The sequence below is a fragment of the Mastomys coucha genome, unplaced genomic scaffold (assembly GCF_008632895.1).
Source record: "Mastomys coucha isolate ucsf_1 unplaced genomic scaffold, UCSF_Mcou_1 pScaffold18, whole genome shotgun sequence".
Classification (NCBI taxonomy): Eukaryota; Metazoa; Chordata; class Mammalia; order Rodentia; family Muridae; genus Mastomys; species Mastomys coucha.
The window spans coordinates 18,554,084-18,569,631 of record NW_022196900.1 but is presented as its reverse complement, the minus strand read 5'-3'; the positions used below and the strand labels follow the sequence as shown (position 1 = coordinate 18,569,631).

General features: G+C 44.1%; 1 protein-coding gene and 1 pseudogene across 8 annotated transcripts in view; both read right to left on the bottom strand.

Moving 5' to 3' along the window:
* Palm2akap2 (PALM2 and AKAP2 fusion) overlaps nucleotides 1-15,548 on the bottom strand; it is a 469,586-nt gene that overhangs the window by 127,912 nt on the left and 326,126 nt on the right. For all 8 annotated transcript variants that reach the window (XM_031377474.1, XM_031377472.1, XM_031377476.1 and 5 more), the window contains one exon: nucleotides 11,621-11,709. In XM_031377474.1, the coding sequence (XP_031233334.1) occupies nucleotides 11,621-11,709 (89 nt within the window). The remainder of the gene's footprint in view (nucleotides 1-11,620; nucleotides 11,710-15,548) is intronic.
* Nucleotides 6,642-6,742, bottom strand: LOC116097252 (annotated as a pseudogene).

Here is a 15,548-nt window from a genome sequence, read left to right as displayed (position 1 = left end):
TTTTTGGTTTTTCGAGACAAGGTTTCTCTGTATAGCCCTGGCTGTCCTGGAGCTCACTCTATAGATCAGGCTGGCCTCAGAAATCCGCCTGCCTCTGCCTCCCAAGTGCTGGGATTAAAGGCGTGTGCCACCACTGCCCGGCCTTCTTTTTAAAATTTTTGATGCAAGGTCTCACATTATAGCCCAGGCTGCCCTGGAACTCACTATGTAGCCAAGGCTGACCTCAAACTCCTGACAATCCTCCAGCCATATCTCTGCATGCTAGGATCACTGTCATGAGTCACCACTCCTGACTTCCAAGAGTCTTTCTATCTGGTTCAAAACCTGGCTTCTGAATCTTTGGTATGTGACCTAACTCACCCATCACAGCTGCGACCACAGCTGTGACCACAGCTGTGAGAAGGGTTAGGACTAGTTTGCCTATGCAGCATTGTTTGAGGATTATATGGGATGAACAGAAGGAGAAAACAATAGCAAACATAAAAGAGAGTGTGCATGTAAGTGTTCGGCACAGTTCTTAGCTCACAAGCAATCCACCTCCATTGCTACTGTTATGGAGAGAACACAGTGAGAAGCTGAAACAGCTCAGGAAGGACCTGGGGTCATTGCTTTGCCAGGCATGATCTACATCTATATGTAACTGAGATGCTGTTTCATCATTTTATTTGACAAAAAAGAGGCAGCACGCAGGAATAATAACAACTACACTGGCGGAGTAGTTTATGACAAATCCTTTCAAATTCATGTCACTTAACATGTTTGTTTTCTCTTTTTTAAATATGTATTTTTATTTTATGCCAGTGAGTGTTGGTGTGCATGTGGTACACCCACATGCAGTGCCCACAGAAGTCACTGAATCCCCTGGAGCTGAAATCATGGGTGGTTGTGAGCTGCTCTGTGAGCAGTGGGAACCCAACCCAGGGCTTCTGTTAGAACAGCCTGTGTTTTTACCCACGGAGCCATCTCTCCAGCCTTGGACTCTTTATCCTCCTGTCTCCACCTCCTGAGTGTTAGGATCACAGGCATTTTCATTTCTGGCTGGTGTTTTGGTTTGTTTTGTTTGCATTTGTTTGCTTGTTCCCCTTGCCGGTTTTTGGTTTTGCATGATTTTTAAATGTAATATTTTAAATTTATTCTTTGACAATTTTACATATGTGTTTTAATCATATTATTCCCCCACCTTCCCCCTTTAGTGTCCTTCAATACCTGGTCCTCTTAACTTCACGACTTATTAAAAAAAAAGAAGTCTCCTGAATCAAATTAGCGCTACCTATCGATCGCACATGGGCTTGAGGCTCTCCCCTGGGGCCTGGGCAGCCTACCAGCGCCATATCCCTTAAGAGAATTGAATATCCCTTCTCCAGCAGCCATCCACTGCCAATAGCTCAGTTTGGAAGGTCACTCTGTAGAGCAGGCTGGCTTCAAACTCAGAGAGATCCACCTGCCTCTGCCTCCCAAGTGCTAGGACTTTAACATTATCCTTTAGGATAGCTTTTTTTTTTTTTTTAATTTTTTTCATTTTTATTTGTGTGTATCTCTGTCTGAGCATCACAGGCATGCAGAACATGGAGAGACCGGAAGAGGCACCGCCAAATGCCATGAAACTCGAGTTACAGATGGTCGTGGGAGGCTTTGCGGCGGTTGGGAATCTGTCTCCAGTCTTCTGGCAGACCAGCCAGTGCCCTTAGCAGCTCTCAGAACCATGACTCCAGCCCCAGGAGTGGACTTTTTGACTCGTCTGATCTAGATTTTGTGCAGGTCTTGTATGGGTTAACCACAACTGCAGTGAGTTCACGAGTTTGACAACCATATCATGCCAGGAACGCGTGCTACCCCCATTCACTGGTTCTTAGACTCTGTGCCCTCCCTCTTCTGAGATGCTCCTCAGAAACAGAGTTCGGAGGCTGACTTTTTGAGATAGGCTCTTCTTGTGTGACCTAGCCCGGCCTGTCATTCAATATTCCATGATTACAGCATGCTGGGATTACAGGTGTACACCACCACAGCAAGCTGAAAATGTGTGTATTGTGTAAAACTGTATTTGGAGACAGAGTCTTTCACATAAGAGATTTGAACTCACCTCATTTCCCCTGTCTCAACCTCCCAAGTGCTGGGATCGCGGCTGGGAGCAATCACACCCAGCTGACATAAGTTTTGGACTTTGGTTTTTGATTCGTTTTGTTTTGTTTGATGCAGAGTCTCAATATGCATCCCTGACTGGCCTGGAACTTGCTATGTAAGCCAGGCTGCCCTTGAATTCACAAAGATCCTCTTGCCTCTGTCTTCCAAGAGAGGATTAAAGGTGTGCATCGCGCTATGCCCATTGTATTTTGAGGAAAATTTAAAACAGTTACTCTCAAAGAGAACGTATTGTGAAAGTTGTCCCATATAAGCCGGGGCTGTGTCCTCCCTAACAGGGTCAACCCCCTCTTGAGAGCCACTCCCTTAAATAGACTCAGAGACCTAAAAAAAGGAAAGCGTGGTGAAAATTTCCTTTAGCCTGGGAACAAATTTAGAGCAACCTCTACGTATGTGCAGTGTAGACAAAACTTCTGGTCCCAGATGTGTCTTTTTGTCCCAGGACCTCCCAACACTAAACAATACCTCTCAATGTTGTCACCATTCAGAACAAAGGGCAAAGGACTCTCCACCAAGCGCAACAAAAGGCTCTCCAGTATGGCTTTTTATACTCAAAGCCAAAGAAAGCTGTAACCTGTGACCCCTGTTCACCGCAGGAAGAGTCAAAGTGCTCTCCCTGCTTTGAGAAGGGAAGAACATCTGCCCTTCCCAGGGGACAGTCTCTCTCCCAGCGACACGTTTCACACGGAGAGAAGCATCCTCTTTGATTGGCTATCCACCCAGAGCCTTCCTTAACTTAGAAATGTGCTGTTCTCAAAAACTACCCACGGCCTCGAAGGTACCTCCGGAGGGCCAGTCGTGTTTGTGGCTTAAGCAAGGGAGAACTGTTGAAGATTTAATGACAATACAAGTGTTTTCTAAGAGGAAATCCTGATGTTTACACTCTTCTTCAGAAACACTTAATTTTAAGTTTTTGTTTGTTTGTTTGTTTTTGTTTTAAGATAGGTTCTCATTTTGCAGCCCAGGTTGGCCCCAAATTCACAGAAATCTGCCAGTTTCTACCTTTTGAGTGCTGGGTTTAAAAGTGTAGGACACGCTCGTTTTTAGTCTTAATATGCATAGAAAAAGAGGGCACAGAATAACCTACCATGTTGGGATTAAAGAAGCCATGTATTGTCATCCAGGACTGAAAACATGTAATTACTGATGGAAAGTAGAGTAGTTTATGATCAGGTTTCTAGGAGAGAGGCAATGGGTTTGAGGGCCGGATGTAAGCTATCAACAACAGGAAGCAGTTTTGAAGCAGGTGGTCCCAAACCTGCACTGTCCTCTCGTTTTCTTCCCAGTCAGGTTGAACTTCTTCCCTGGACAGCATTTAAAAAGGACAGGCTCGAACAGGAGGCCTGGAAAGTACTGTTCACTCTGTCGTGACCCAAGAATGATCTTGTAATAACAAATTACATCCCAGAGTTGTGGAGTTCAGTGAAGATGTTTTCATTCCAAGCAGCTAAGTGACAGGAAAATATAGTTTAGTCGGTAAAGTGCTTGCAAGCTTGAAGATTGGAGTTTGATCCACAGAAGCCAAACTAAAAAGCCAGGTTTGTGTTTGTAATTCCAAAACAGAAGGTCCCTAGGCTCGCAGGGCAGACAGCTTAGCCTACTTGGTGAGCGCCAGAGCCAGTAAATAACCTTGTCTCAAAATCAAAGGTAGATAGCAACTGAGAAGCAGTGCACCCCCCCCACACACACACACACAAACCCACACATGGGTTACTCCAGAATTACTAGAGAAGTTTCATTACTTTATGGGTAAGATGAGAATAACCCCATAAAACCGCCACATTTCAGTAAAAATAGCCCAAGACCTTGTAGCTTGTCCACTGTCTAGATTTACCTCCTGTTTTCCACAGTCAGTCAAATGGCTACTCACAGCTTTTAAGATTGAACTGTTTCCAAGAACAGCTAACCTCTTCCTTGGAAGAGCTCCAGCATCTTCAAAGTCCATAGCGTCACAGAGCACCCATGTATGTATATGGCTTAACTGTCTTCAGATGGAAGCTCCTGGTAGCCTGCTTATTCTGCCCACAGACCTTCCAGAGTTAGCTTATTTCGAACTAATCTACTGTCCACATGACTTCAGAAAGTGAGAGTTCCTTTAGTGCCTATAAACTACATTGTGGCCAGGCAGTGATGGTACGAACCTTTAATCCCAGCACTTGGGAGGCAGAGGCAGGTGGATTTCTGAGTTCGAGGCCTGCCTGTTCTACAGAGTGAGTTCCAGGACAGCCAGGGCTACACAGAGAAACCATGTCTCGGAACACCAAAAAACAAAACTAAACTAAACAAAAACAAAAACAAAAACAAAAACCCAAATCTACGCTACGATCTTTCAGGAAAATGGAAAACCTCTTTCTAGTTGTTGCTGGGAGAGGCAAACTTTTGAGTCCTTCTCTGACTCTTTTGCATTCTTCTTTTTCTGATTTTTAAAAAAGATTTATTTATTTATTTTTATGTACATGAGTACACACTGTAGCTGTACAGTTGTGAGCCTTCATCTGGTTGTTGGGAGTTGACTTTTAGGACCTCTGCTCGCTCCAGTGACCCTGCCTGCTCTGGTAGACCCTGCTCACCAGGCCCAAAGATTTATTTATTATTATACATAAGTACCCTGAAGCTGTCCTCACATGCACCAGAAGAGGGAGTCAGATTTCATTATAGGTGGTTGTGAGCCACCATGTGGTTGCTGGGATTTGAACTCAGGACCTTCAGAAGGGCAGTCGGTGCTCTTACCCGCTGAGCCATATCACCAGTCCCTTTTTCTGATTTTTTTTTTTTTTAAAAAATACATGTTTCTACAATTAGCCTGCATGATTAGCAACTAAATGAGCAACTAAATGTTGCTCATCTAAACAGCTGAACCTCAGAAAGAGCAACTGTGCCACCACAACTCTGTAACACATTTCCTGAAATGTTCCTCTCTTCGGCTACCTCTCTGGAAATTTATGTATATTGTAGCATTACTGACAGCAAGCAGGAACAACTTCCAAGTCCATTAACTTGTACAAGTATAAAACCAAACCCAAACAGGGCTGGCTATGTAGCTCACTGTAGAACACTTGTCTACCATGTATCGGGGCCTGGATTCCTTTTCTAAAACAACCCCCTAAGACATCAATCAACACACTGGTCAGCATACTGATAGGCCAAATGCTATTCAGCATTCCTAGGAATGAAAAGGATGTTTCCAGGAACTCCCTCATCAAGTCTTTTTTTTTTTTTTTTGGTTTTTGAGACAGGGTTTCTCTGTGTAGTAGCCCTGGCTATCCCGGTACTCACTCTGTAGACCAGGCTGGCCTCAAACTCAGAAATCCGCCTGCCTCTGCCTCCCAAATGCTGGGATTAAAGGCTTGCACCACCACCGCCTGACTGAGGATATCTTAAACCTGGTATAGCTCAGTGGTAAAGTACTTGCCTTGGGCTTGTAATGATGCATTTGCTAAAAGTTATTAGACACATGGATGATCTTTATGGTATAAAAACTATATGCCCCTAAAAGTTTTTTTTTTTTTTTAAAGCCAAAGGGAACTAGGTGTGGTGGCAGAGGTGGAGGCTGAAAACAAGAAGGGAAGGAATTCAAAGTAACCCTTAGCTACATAGAAATGCTAAGGTCAGCCTGGGCTACATAAGATGTTTGTTTGTTTGCCTGTTTGTTTGTTTGAGGCAGGGTTTCTCTGTGTAGTCCTGACTGTCCTGGAACTCACTCTGTAGACCAGGCTGGCCTCGAACTCAGATCTTCCTGCCAACTGAGTGCTGGAATAAAAGACTTGTGCCACCACTGCCCGGTTAAGGAAAGAAAAAAAAATAAAAGAAAGAAGGAAGAGAGGAGACAGGACAAAGAGAGGGAGAAGAGTAGTCTTTAAAAAAGGAAATAAAGTTGTAGAGCTTCTAAACGATTAAAAAATGAAAACAAAGGAACTGTGTGCTACTGGAGAATCTCGCTGTGTGGCCCTGGCTATGCTCAGACTACTCACTGTGGTTAAGTAGTCTGGCCTGGAACTCACAGAGCTCTGCCTCTCTCCTGGGTATGACACTACCACATCCAGTGAGACTTTCTTTTCTTTCTTTTTCTCTTTTCTTTTTTTTTCTTTTATTTGCTTGTATTTTTGAGATAGGGACCTTTTAAATAGTTTAAATAACTTGCTTCAAACTGCTATGTAGTCAAGCTTCGTCTTAAACTGTCAACAATCCTTCTACCTCAGCCTCTGAAGTGTTGGAATTATAGGCATGCACCACCACAAAGGAACTGAATGTGGGACCCACACGTGCTAGGCAAAGTCTGTACTCCCCACTCCTTTAAAAAAAAATCTTTTTGATGTGTCTAGCTATGAAGGGGATGTAGTAGGTCTCGTGGGAACATCTAGCAAGAATATTGGGCAGAGAATGTCACTGGAAAGGGGACATCTGAGTGACAGACCTGAGTTAACGAGGCAAGGAGCAGGGGAAGGAGAGGAGGAGCTAGCTAGGAAACTGTGGGTAAAAGCCAAATTGGTTTGTTTTTTGTTTTTAAATAGGAACATTTCACAAATCTGTGTGTCATCCTTTAGCAGGGGAATTGCTAATCTTTGCCTCATTCCATTTTAGGATATGTGAGGCCAAGGAAAGCAGAGCCACTGGGCTTTTAAAACCTGGGCCCCTGCCCCTGAGTTTGGCCTGTTCTCAGAGGACTAAGAAGGCTGGGAGTGCTTGAGACAGAGGGGACTCAGGTTGGCCTCAATGAAAGGCAACTCTGGCTACAAGCTAGATAGAGAGGGCAAGGATGGATGCAGAGCTGTAGTGGAAGAAATAGCTACACTACACGTGGTTGGAGTCAGAGTGAAGAAGCCTGAGTCTTATTCACTGTTCAGAGGGAGCTTAAAACCAGGTCTGGCACTGCAGGCCTGTAACCACAGTTACTTAAGAGGTGGAGGCAGGAGGATGGCAAGTTCCAGGTCTGCTTGGGCTACAGCAAGTCTCAGGCCAGTCTGGACAACAATGTGACCCTGTTTCAAAAGGAGATTATAACTCAGTGGTGGACTAATTGTTGAATGTTCTAGTATGTTCAAAGTCTTGGGTTCAATGCCCAGGATTACAAAAAGAAAAAAGAGATAATCAAGGAAGGATAGGGACAGGCAAGTCCCCAAGCTCTGATTCAGATCAGTTAGACACAGTGGCACATACTTTTCTGGAAGGTTGGCACAGCAAAATGACAAGTTTAGGCCTAGCCTGAGAAACTTGGTGAGAACCTATCTGTCTATCTCTGCCTGTCTGTCTCTGTATCTCTCTGTCTCTGTCTGTCTCTGTTTGTGTTTCTCTCTGCCTCTCTATCTCTGTTTGTGTGCCTCTCTGCCTCTCTGTCTCTGTCTGTCTGTCTCTCTCTCTCTCTCTCTCTCTCTCTGCAACCTAGGATTATATCTCAGAGGTAAAGCACTTGTCTAGCAGGTGTGAAGCCCTTGGGTTTGCTTAATAGGGAAAAAAGACCCATTCATTTTAAGTTCAAAACTTCTGACGTCTGAATTTTAAAAGCAGAAGCTTGTTGGAGAAGATTTGATCACATTTCGAACCCCAGGATTGTGAACTGGAAAAACCTTAGTGTGATGTGGCTCAGCCCTAGCACACGTCTTTGTTCCAAGAGCTAAATAAAAGTCAACCCTAGGTAGGTCAAGAGGCGGAGAAAGCAACTAGATGACAGGGAGTGAACATAAGTAAACAGAAAGGAGGGTCTTTGGGTTGAAGGGTATTTAAGACATCATAGAGAAGGAGGAGGAGGAAGAGGAGGAGGGGGAGGAGGAGGAAGAACAAGAGAAGGAGGAAGAAGGGGAGGAAAAGGAGGAAGAGGAAAAGGACGAGGAGATGATGGTGGTAGTGGTGGTGGTGTCCGGCTGGGTGCTTTCTGTTCGCTTCTCTGAGCTAGCAGGCTTTCATCATAGTGTCTGGCTCCTGAATCTTCACTTGGTAAATTGAACATTTGGGAATTTTGTTTTATAAAATAACAGTAGCCGCCAGGCGGTGGTGGCGCACGCCTTTAATCCCAGCACTTGGGAGGCAGAGGCAGAGTTCGAGGCCAGCCTGGTCTACAGAGTGAGTTCCAGGACAGCCAGGACTATACAGAAACTATACAGAGAAACCCTGTCTTGAAAAACCAAAAAAATAAATAAATAAATAAATAAATAACAGTAGCCTGTTAAGTTCCTGTTTCAGCTACAAAGGGGATTTCCACAGCCAGGAAAGGTTTAGCAAACAATAATCCATACCACTTATTCATTCAGTGTCTGAACAAGCATCAACACAGAATAAGACAATTCAAAGCTTTCTTGAAGTATGACTGCCCTTTCTGTTGATGGCTCAGGCTTCAATAAAGTCAACATTTCTCCCAACAGAAGAACAGGGGAAAGCAACTCATAAAGGGTGAACACAGTAAAGCAAGAGAACGTGACAGATATATTAAACATTGGTTTGTGGCCTCTGTGGCATTAGTAGTCAGCAAGTGTAGATACTGTTCTTGGTAGAAACACAGGGTCCACTGTGTAGCTCTAGCTGGCCTGGAACTCACTATGTAGACTAGACCTTGAAATCATAGAGATTGGCCTGACTGCACCACCATGCCCAGAAACATGGTAGAACTTTAGTGTATTAGTCTCATAGGGTGGCTACAACAAATCACCACAGGCTGAGCACTTTAAAAAACCACAGTCATTTATTTTCTCAGGTCTCTGGAATCCCATTGTCTGAGACTGCCATTGGTATTACTGCATTCTTTACCAGGCTCTGAGGAAGCTCCTTCTAGCATCTTCTGGTTTTGAGAAGGACATTAGTTTGGGGTTTTGTCTTTTTGGTGTGGTAGGGATTGAACTGAAGCCTTACACACATGTGGCCACTGGGTCACCCTTAATCTCTCCATTTGGTTTTAGCTTGGGGGTGCCGAACTCCTATTTCGGCATCTGTTTCTTCATATGGCCTTCTCCACACATGCCCATTTCTCTCTTTTATCTCTTAGAAAGACCCATGTCATTGGGTTTAGCACCATCTGCTGAATGTGGAGTGATCTCATCTCAAGACTCCTAATTCTATCTACAAAGAGGCTTTCTCTAAATTAAGATCACATTCACAGCAGTCAGGAGTTAGGACAGATGTTTCTTAAGGTGGTAGGCAATGGTCTTTATTTTATTTGAATTAGCTAACAAAGTAAAGATTTCTTTAAGGAATCTTTATACTTACCTGTTTTAGTTAATATACACACCCCCACCCACATCTCCAGTCTCTTCAACCTTCATCCCAGTGGATGTATCCTTCCCTTCTTTCTTCCTTCCCAGTAGACCTCCATCTGTCATATGAGTTTTATTACCTGCCCCTCCCCTAGAGCCTTCCCCTCCCTTTCATGGGTCTCTTTCTAGTTTTCCAGCCTCTATACCCATTCCTTCCCACAGTTGAGATACTTTTGTTTGGTTAGGTTTGTGTTTGGAAATAAGTTCTTGCTATACAGCCCAGCCAGAGTGGCCTTAAACTCATCAGCCTTTTGCCTCAGCTTCCCAAGTGCTGGGATCATGGGAAGGACCACTAGGTTTTTGTTGTGTTTGTTTGTTTGTTTGTTTTTGTCTCTCTAGATAGCCCTGGCTTGCCTGGAACAGAGAGCCTTCTGCCTCTGTTGCCAGAGTGTTGGGATTAAAAGTGTGTGCCACCACACCCAGCTGAGTTTCGTTTGGTTTTGATTTTGAGACAGAGTTTCTCTGTGTAACCCTGGCTGTCCTGAAATTCCCTCTGTAGACCAGGCTTGTCTCGAATTCACAGAAATCCACCTGCCTCTGCCTCTGCCTCTGCCTCCGGAGTGCTGTGATTAAAGGCGAGCGCCACTACTGACCAGTACCAAGCTGATTTTTAAGACTTTATTTTTAATCATGTGTGTTTGAATCTCTGTGTGGGTATGCACATGTATGTACATATATGTACATGTAGGTGCCCAAGGAGGTTAGAGGTGTCAGTTCTTCCTGGATCTAGAGTCATACATAGGTGATTGTGTGCCACCTCACCTGGGTGTTTGGGATTGAACTCTAGTCTTTTGGAATAGCAGCACATACTTTTAACTGATGAGCTATCTCTCTAGTCCCCTGAATTTTTTTTTAATAGTATACATTAATAGTTCAAAGGGATAGACTTCATTATGGCATACTCATCCATATGGATCATAGTCATCCCCTTATTTCCCTCTCCTTTCTCCCTGGTTCCCCTTCTCTTCTCAAAGACTTCCTTAAAGATACAGTGTTTTATGATTCAAAATTCAACCCATTAGAAAGAGCAATTTAAAACTATCAGACAGGTCCGTATGAAGATCCTATCCACAATGATGTATTTTGAAGGTGTTTTAAATATAAGAGTTGGGGGCTGACAGGGTTCTTGCCTGACAGAAAAACAAGGCCTTAGTTCCACCCCTAGTAGACGAATAAATATATAATAAAATAGAAATGAGCCCTTCATTCAATGCATATGATGTGTGCTGTGTTGGTCAAACCCACCTCCTCCCTCCTTCAAATGCCTCCCCTGTCCCTCCCACTGCTTTTCCCTGTCTTAATACCACGACAAGAAACAAAACAAAAGGAGGACTTTTTTGGTCTTATGTTTCCAAAAGAAAACATTCAGAAATGGCACATACTAGAAATTCTAATCATCTAAAAAACAAAACAAAACCAAAAACCAAAAAACAAAAAAAAAACCAAAACAAATCAAAATAAGCAAGCAAACAAACAAACAAGAACTGCAGAAGAGAGGCCGCTTTGTATCCAACCCAGTATGGTCAAGCCTCTGATCGTGTTCACCAAGGAGTCTTTCATCCGCACAGTGATTACATATTTCATGCATTTTGTTTGAACGATGCCAATTTCTTTAACTTCCAGATGACTCATTTTGGAAACGTCTGCTTGTCACTGTTCCCGCCTGAGTGGGCCGTGTGCTGCCTTCCTGCTGACATCACTGGAAATCTTGAGCCCAAACCAAAGCTGCCCTGTGCCTCCATGACCTTTCTCCATGACCTTTCTCCACAACGCACAGTGAGGCTGGACTTCTCAAAGCTCAGAATATTCACGTCTGCTGCTCTGACCCCCGTGGAGGCTACTGCTTGGACACACGCACTCATAAATGCCCTACAGTGGGCCTATGAGAAATCAAGACATGTTCGGGCTCTCCAAAACATCCCCAGGGCAGGTGAGATGACTCCACAGGCAAAGGTCCTTAGAGCCAAGCCTGACATTTTAATTCAATCCTCAGAGAACTGTCTCTCCTACAAATCGGCCTCCGACCGCCACACTCGTGTTCTAGTGCATTACAAGCCCACACACGCATACTCCCGTTCACACAAAATGGACAAAAGTTTTAAAAGCTTTCCTAATCTGCTTCCAGATTTCAGGAAACCTGGTGTCCATTGTAGAGAGAGGCCAGCAGGGCAGAGGGAGCCTGCCACTGCCTTACTCGGAAGTCCAGGAGACCACAGAGAGACCACCAGGGAAAGGCTTACCTGGATGGCCATGTCTGCGTTGGTTCCTATGGGATCTGCTGTCGGTGTCACCTCATCTCCTTGTAGCAGCACAGGAGACCACCCAGATGCTGGAAAAGAAAACAGAGAAAAAGAATTTTCTGAATTTGAGCCCAGTGGATTTGTCCCATCTGATAGAAACCCGCACAGCTGTCCTTTGGCAGATTAAAACCCCACGTGACTTGTAAGGGAAATGAGTGGTATCTAACACGTAGCCTCTGATCTATCTGGTGGTTACTGGTTACTGAGAAGCCTACTTCCCAAGGTATGGTCAGTTAGCACATCCTTTGTTTTTACTTAATTCACAACTTTGGAGTCCTGTTCAAGCCCCACCCCCCTCTTTTTGAGACAGGGTCTTGGGTAGCTCAGGCTCTCCTGGAACTTGAAAGAAGTCGGAACAAGAAATGGAGAAGAGCAGGGGCGGTGGTGGCGCAGGCCTTTAATCCCAGCACTTGGGAGGCAGAGGCAGGCGGATTTCTGAGTTCGAGGCCAGCCTGGTCTACAGAGTGAGTTCCAGGACAGCCAGAGCTACACAGAGAAACCCTGTCTCGAAAAACAAAACAAAACAAAACAAACAAACAAAAAAAGAATGCTAGTGTCTAAAAAAATCAATGTTATCATGAGGTGTCATGATGGTATTTGTCTCCTAGTCTCAAAACTGCACAGAGATCTGTTCTATGCCACTCTCTTGTGTGGTATTGTCTGGTAAAAAATGAATGAGATTCCACGTTTAGTAGTCGGGGTGGAGAGAAGATAGTAACCATGCATATATAGGAGCTCTCCACGTATGTAGACCATTGAGGAAGACCTTGTGCTAACAATGTCAGAGAAGATGTTAGGCACACTCTACACATAACAGGGTTACAGGCCAACTTTATCTGAACTGTAAAGAAAAGGGCAAGTTGCCATGTTGAGGAGTCAAGGATGTGAGACAACTGGCCTTTTTTTTTTTAATTTTGCAGGAGGATGTTTATCCACCTAAACATGCCACTTCCACTTTCAAAATGGTGATTGCTCCCCTGCCGGTGTGTAAATGTATCATAGCATCATGGGGGAGGGGTGGAAGCCTGGAATGCTTATCCCCCAATCCTTCAGCTCCAGAGTGCTGCCAGTGACTTTCAACATCTGCATGCCCACCGGGCCATGGTGGCACACGCCTTTAATCCCAGCACTTGGGAGGCAGAGGCAGGCAGATTTTTGAGTTCGAGGCCACCCTGGTCTACAGAGTGAGTTCCAGGACAGCCAGGACTATACAGAGAAACCCTGTCTCAACAAAAACAAAAACAAAAACAACAAAAAAAACATCTGCATGCCCATCAGGTTCCAGAAAGGACTTTCCATTCACTAAGATCCATGATTTACTATTGCACAGACACTTAAATAGCTCAGATATGGAATGTTAGGAAGACATTCCAGACAGACCCTCTGCTATTATTAGTTACAAGAGTACAATCTCCTTTTATTTTATGAGGAAAATAATCCAAGTAATTTGAGCTAAGTCCAGAATTCTATTATATATGTATTCACACGTAAATATTGTGTTACTGAGATAGGGCTTCATATATAATTCATGCTGGCCTAAAATTCACTGTGTAAATTAAACTGACCTCAACTAAGGTTGAAGCAATTCTCCTGCCTCAGCCTCTGAGTATTAGCACAAGCCAGCATGCCTATCTCCATAGAGTGCCTTTTTTCTGTTTTGCTTTTTAAATTATTTTGTTTATTTATATGTGTGTGTGTGTGTTTGGGAGGAGGGCATGTCCAAAGTGGGCAGATGAAAGTTTTGGATCCCCTGGCACTGGAGTTTCCGGTGGTTATGAGCTACCTGACAGGGGAACTAAGATTTGAACTCTTGTCTTTCAAAAGAACAGCAAACACTCTTAACCACTGGGCCACCTTTTCATCCTTTGTTTGCTTGGTTTTTGAGCTAGGAGGGTCTTCTGTAACTCAAGTTGCCCTTTAACTTATATATAGATAGCTAGGATGATCTTGAATTCCTGATTGATCAAAGGCTTTTACCACCCAAATGCTAGGATTACCATATCCAGCATCCATAAAGAACCAGACACTTTTTTTTTTTTTTTTTTTTTTTTTTTTTTGGTTTTTCGAGACAGGGTTTCTCTGTATAGCCCTGGCTGTCCTGGAACTCACTTTGTAGACCAGGCTGGACTCGAAATCAGAAATCCATCTGCCTCTGCCTCCCAAGTGCTGGGATCAAAGGAGTGCACCACCACCGCCCGGCTAGCCAGACACTCTTAATACGTCACCTCTCCAGTTCCTATTCATAACCTCTGAAAAGAGAAACAATATTTGATACTATTTCTATAATCTCCAGAAATACTTTCACATTAGTTATTCCCTGTTTTGAAGATCAGATCAAACCTTCAGGAAAAAAAAAATACAAAACCCACCATCTCCCTCCAGCAATGGCAAGCTTTAATTTCCTTGTTGTGAGAGTCACAGAGAGCTGTCATCCTGTAGCTAAGTATTCTGACAGAGACTCCAGCAGGGACAGTTCCAGAAGATGTCTCAGGCACAAATAAATCAATGGCTGTGGCTGCTTTTTAAATTGCTTTTGTGGCATCTTCTCACCTAGCTACAGTCAGATGAGGAGGTCTCTTAATCCAAGTTCTAGTTCTCAGGCACCGACCTTCCCTGCACACACTGGCTATAGGCTGGCTAATATACATATGTTGTTGATGATACTGTGGAGCAGTGTGTGTGAGAGCAACCAAGATGAGACAACCAAGCTTGGGGGAAGCCAGGGCCTCCAAGGGTGATCTCTTGGGAGAGGGATCTGGAATGGGAGCAGGTGATCACAGGGCTTGATTGGGCAAAGCACAGATGGCACAGCCGTGAAGGAGGGCTTGGGGTGCAGCAGCTTAGGACATTCTGAGGATAAATTTGGGGTGACTTCATTTGGATCATTGTTATTACAAACATGAGAAGGAGGGTGGGAGAGATGACCCAGACACACAGGAGCAGAGACTGACTATGGGGACATGAGAGTGACATCTCCATTGTTACCCTTCCGTGGGGATGTCACTTAGGATGGTTGAGGGTGCAGGTAATAGATTACTAAGTGGAGGCTTTTAAAAAGAGGAGAGCCAGGCACAGTGGTGGCCCATGCCTTTAATCCCAGATTAAGGAAAGAGGAGGCAAGGGGATCTCTATGAGTTTGAGGTCAGCATGAACTACATAGTGAGTTCTAAGTCAGCCAGGGAGTTACAGTAAGACCTCCAAACAAAACAAAACAACACAAAACACCACCACTGCAACAACAGAAGACTGGCTGATTGGTGCAACAAAAGTTTCAAGCCAGGATGGCATTAGAGGTGGCTGATTTGCTGGCCCTATCACCTCTGCTGAGCTCTGTAATTGTCTTGACTTTCCTCTCTGTTCCTAAAGTAGTCACAAAACTTCCACGAGACATGAAAATGTCCTGAATTAAGAAAGGGGAGGAATTTCCCTCCTTATTTTTTTAATTGATTTAAAAAATTTTGTTAGTTATTGTTCCTTTAAGTAACCCAGGTAGGCCTTGAACTTAAGGCCTCCTGCTCCAGCATCCGGAGTGTTGGAATTACAGGCCTGTACCACCATACTCAGCTTCCGTTAGCCTCTGTGCCTCACTTAATAGTCTTTGACTGTGAGGTAAAACTTTTGGTCTGTATTAACTAAAACACCATTAGTTGTCCCCAGCAGATACCATTTCTATAAACTGTCTATTTCTTGTCCCCACCACTGTATTGATAGATGCTCTGTTTTATGCCTGGCTCTTACCATGTGACCATAAAAGTCCCTGTAACTGCTTCCACGTTGAGCCATGTCACTCAGTGCAAGTTGAGTTTGTGTTCTTAGGCCACAGCCACTGGTTTGGCTCAGAAGGCAGCATCTATTATTCTTTTTGAAG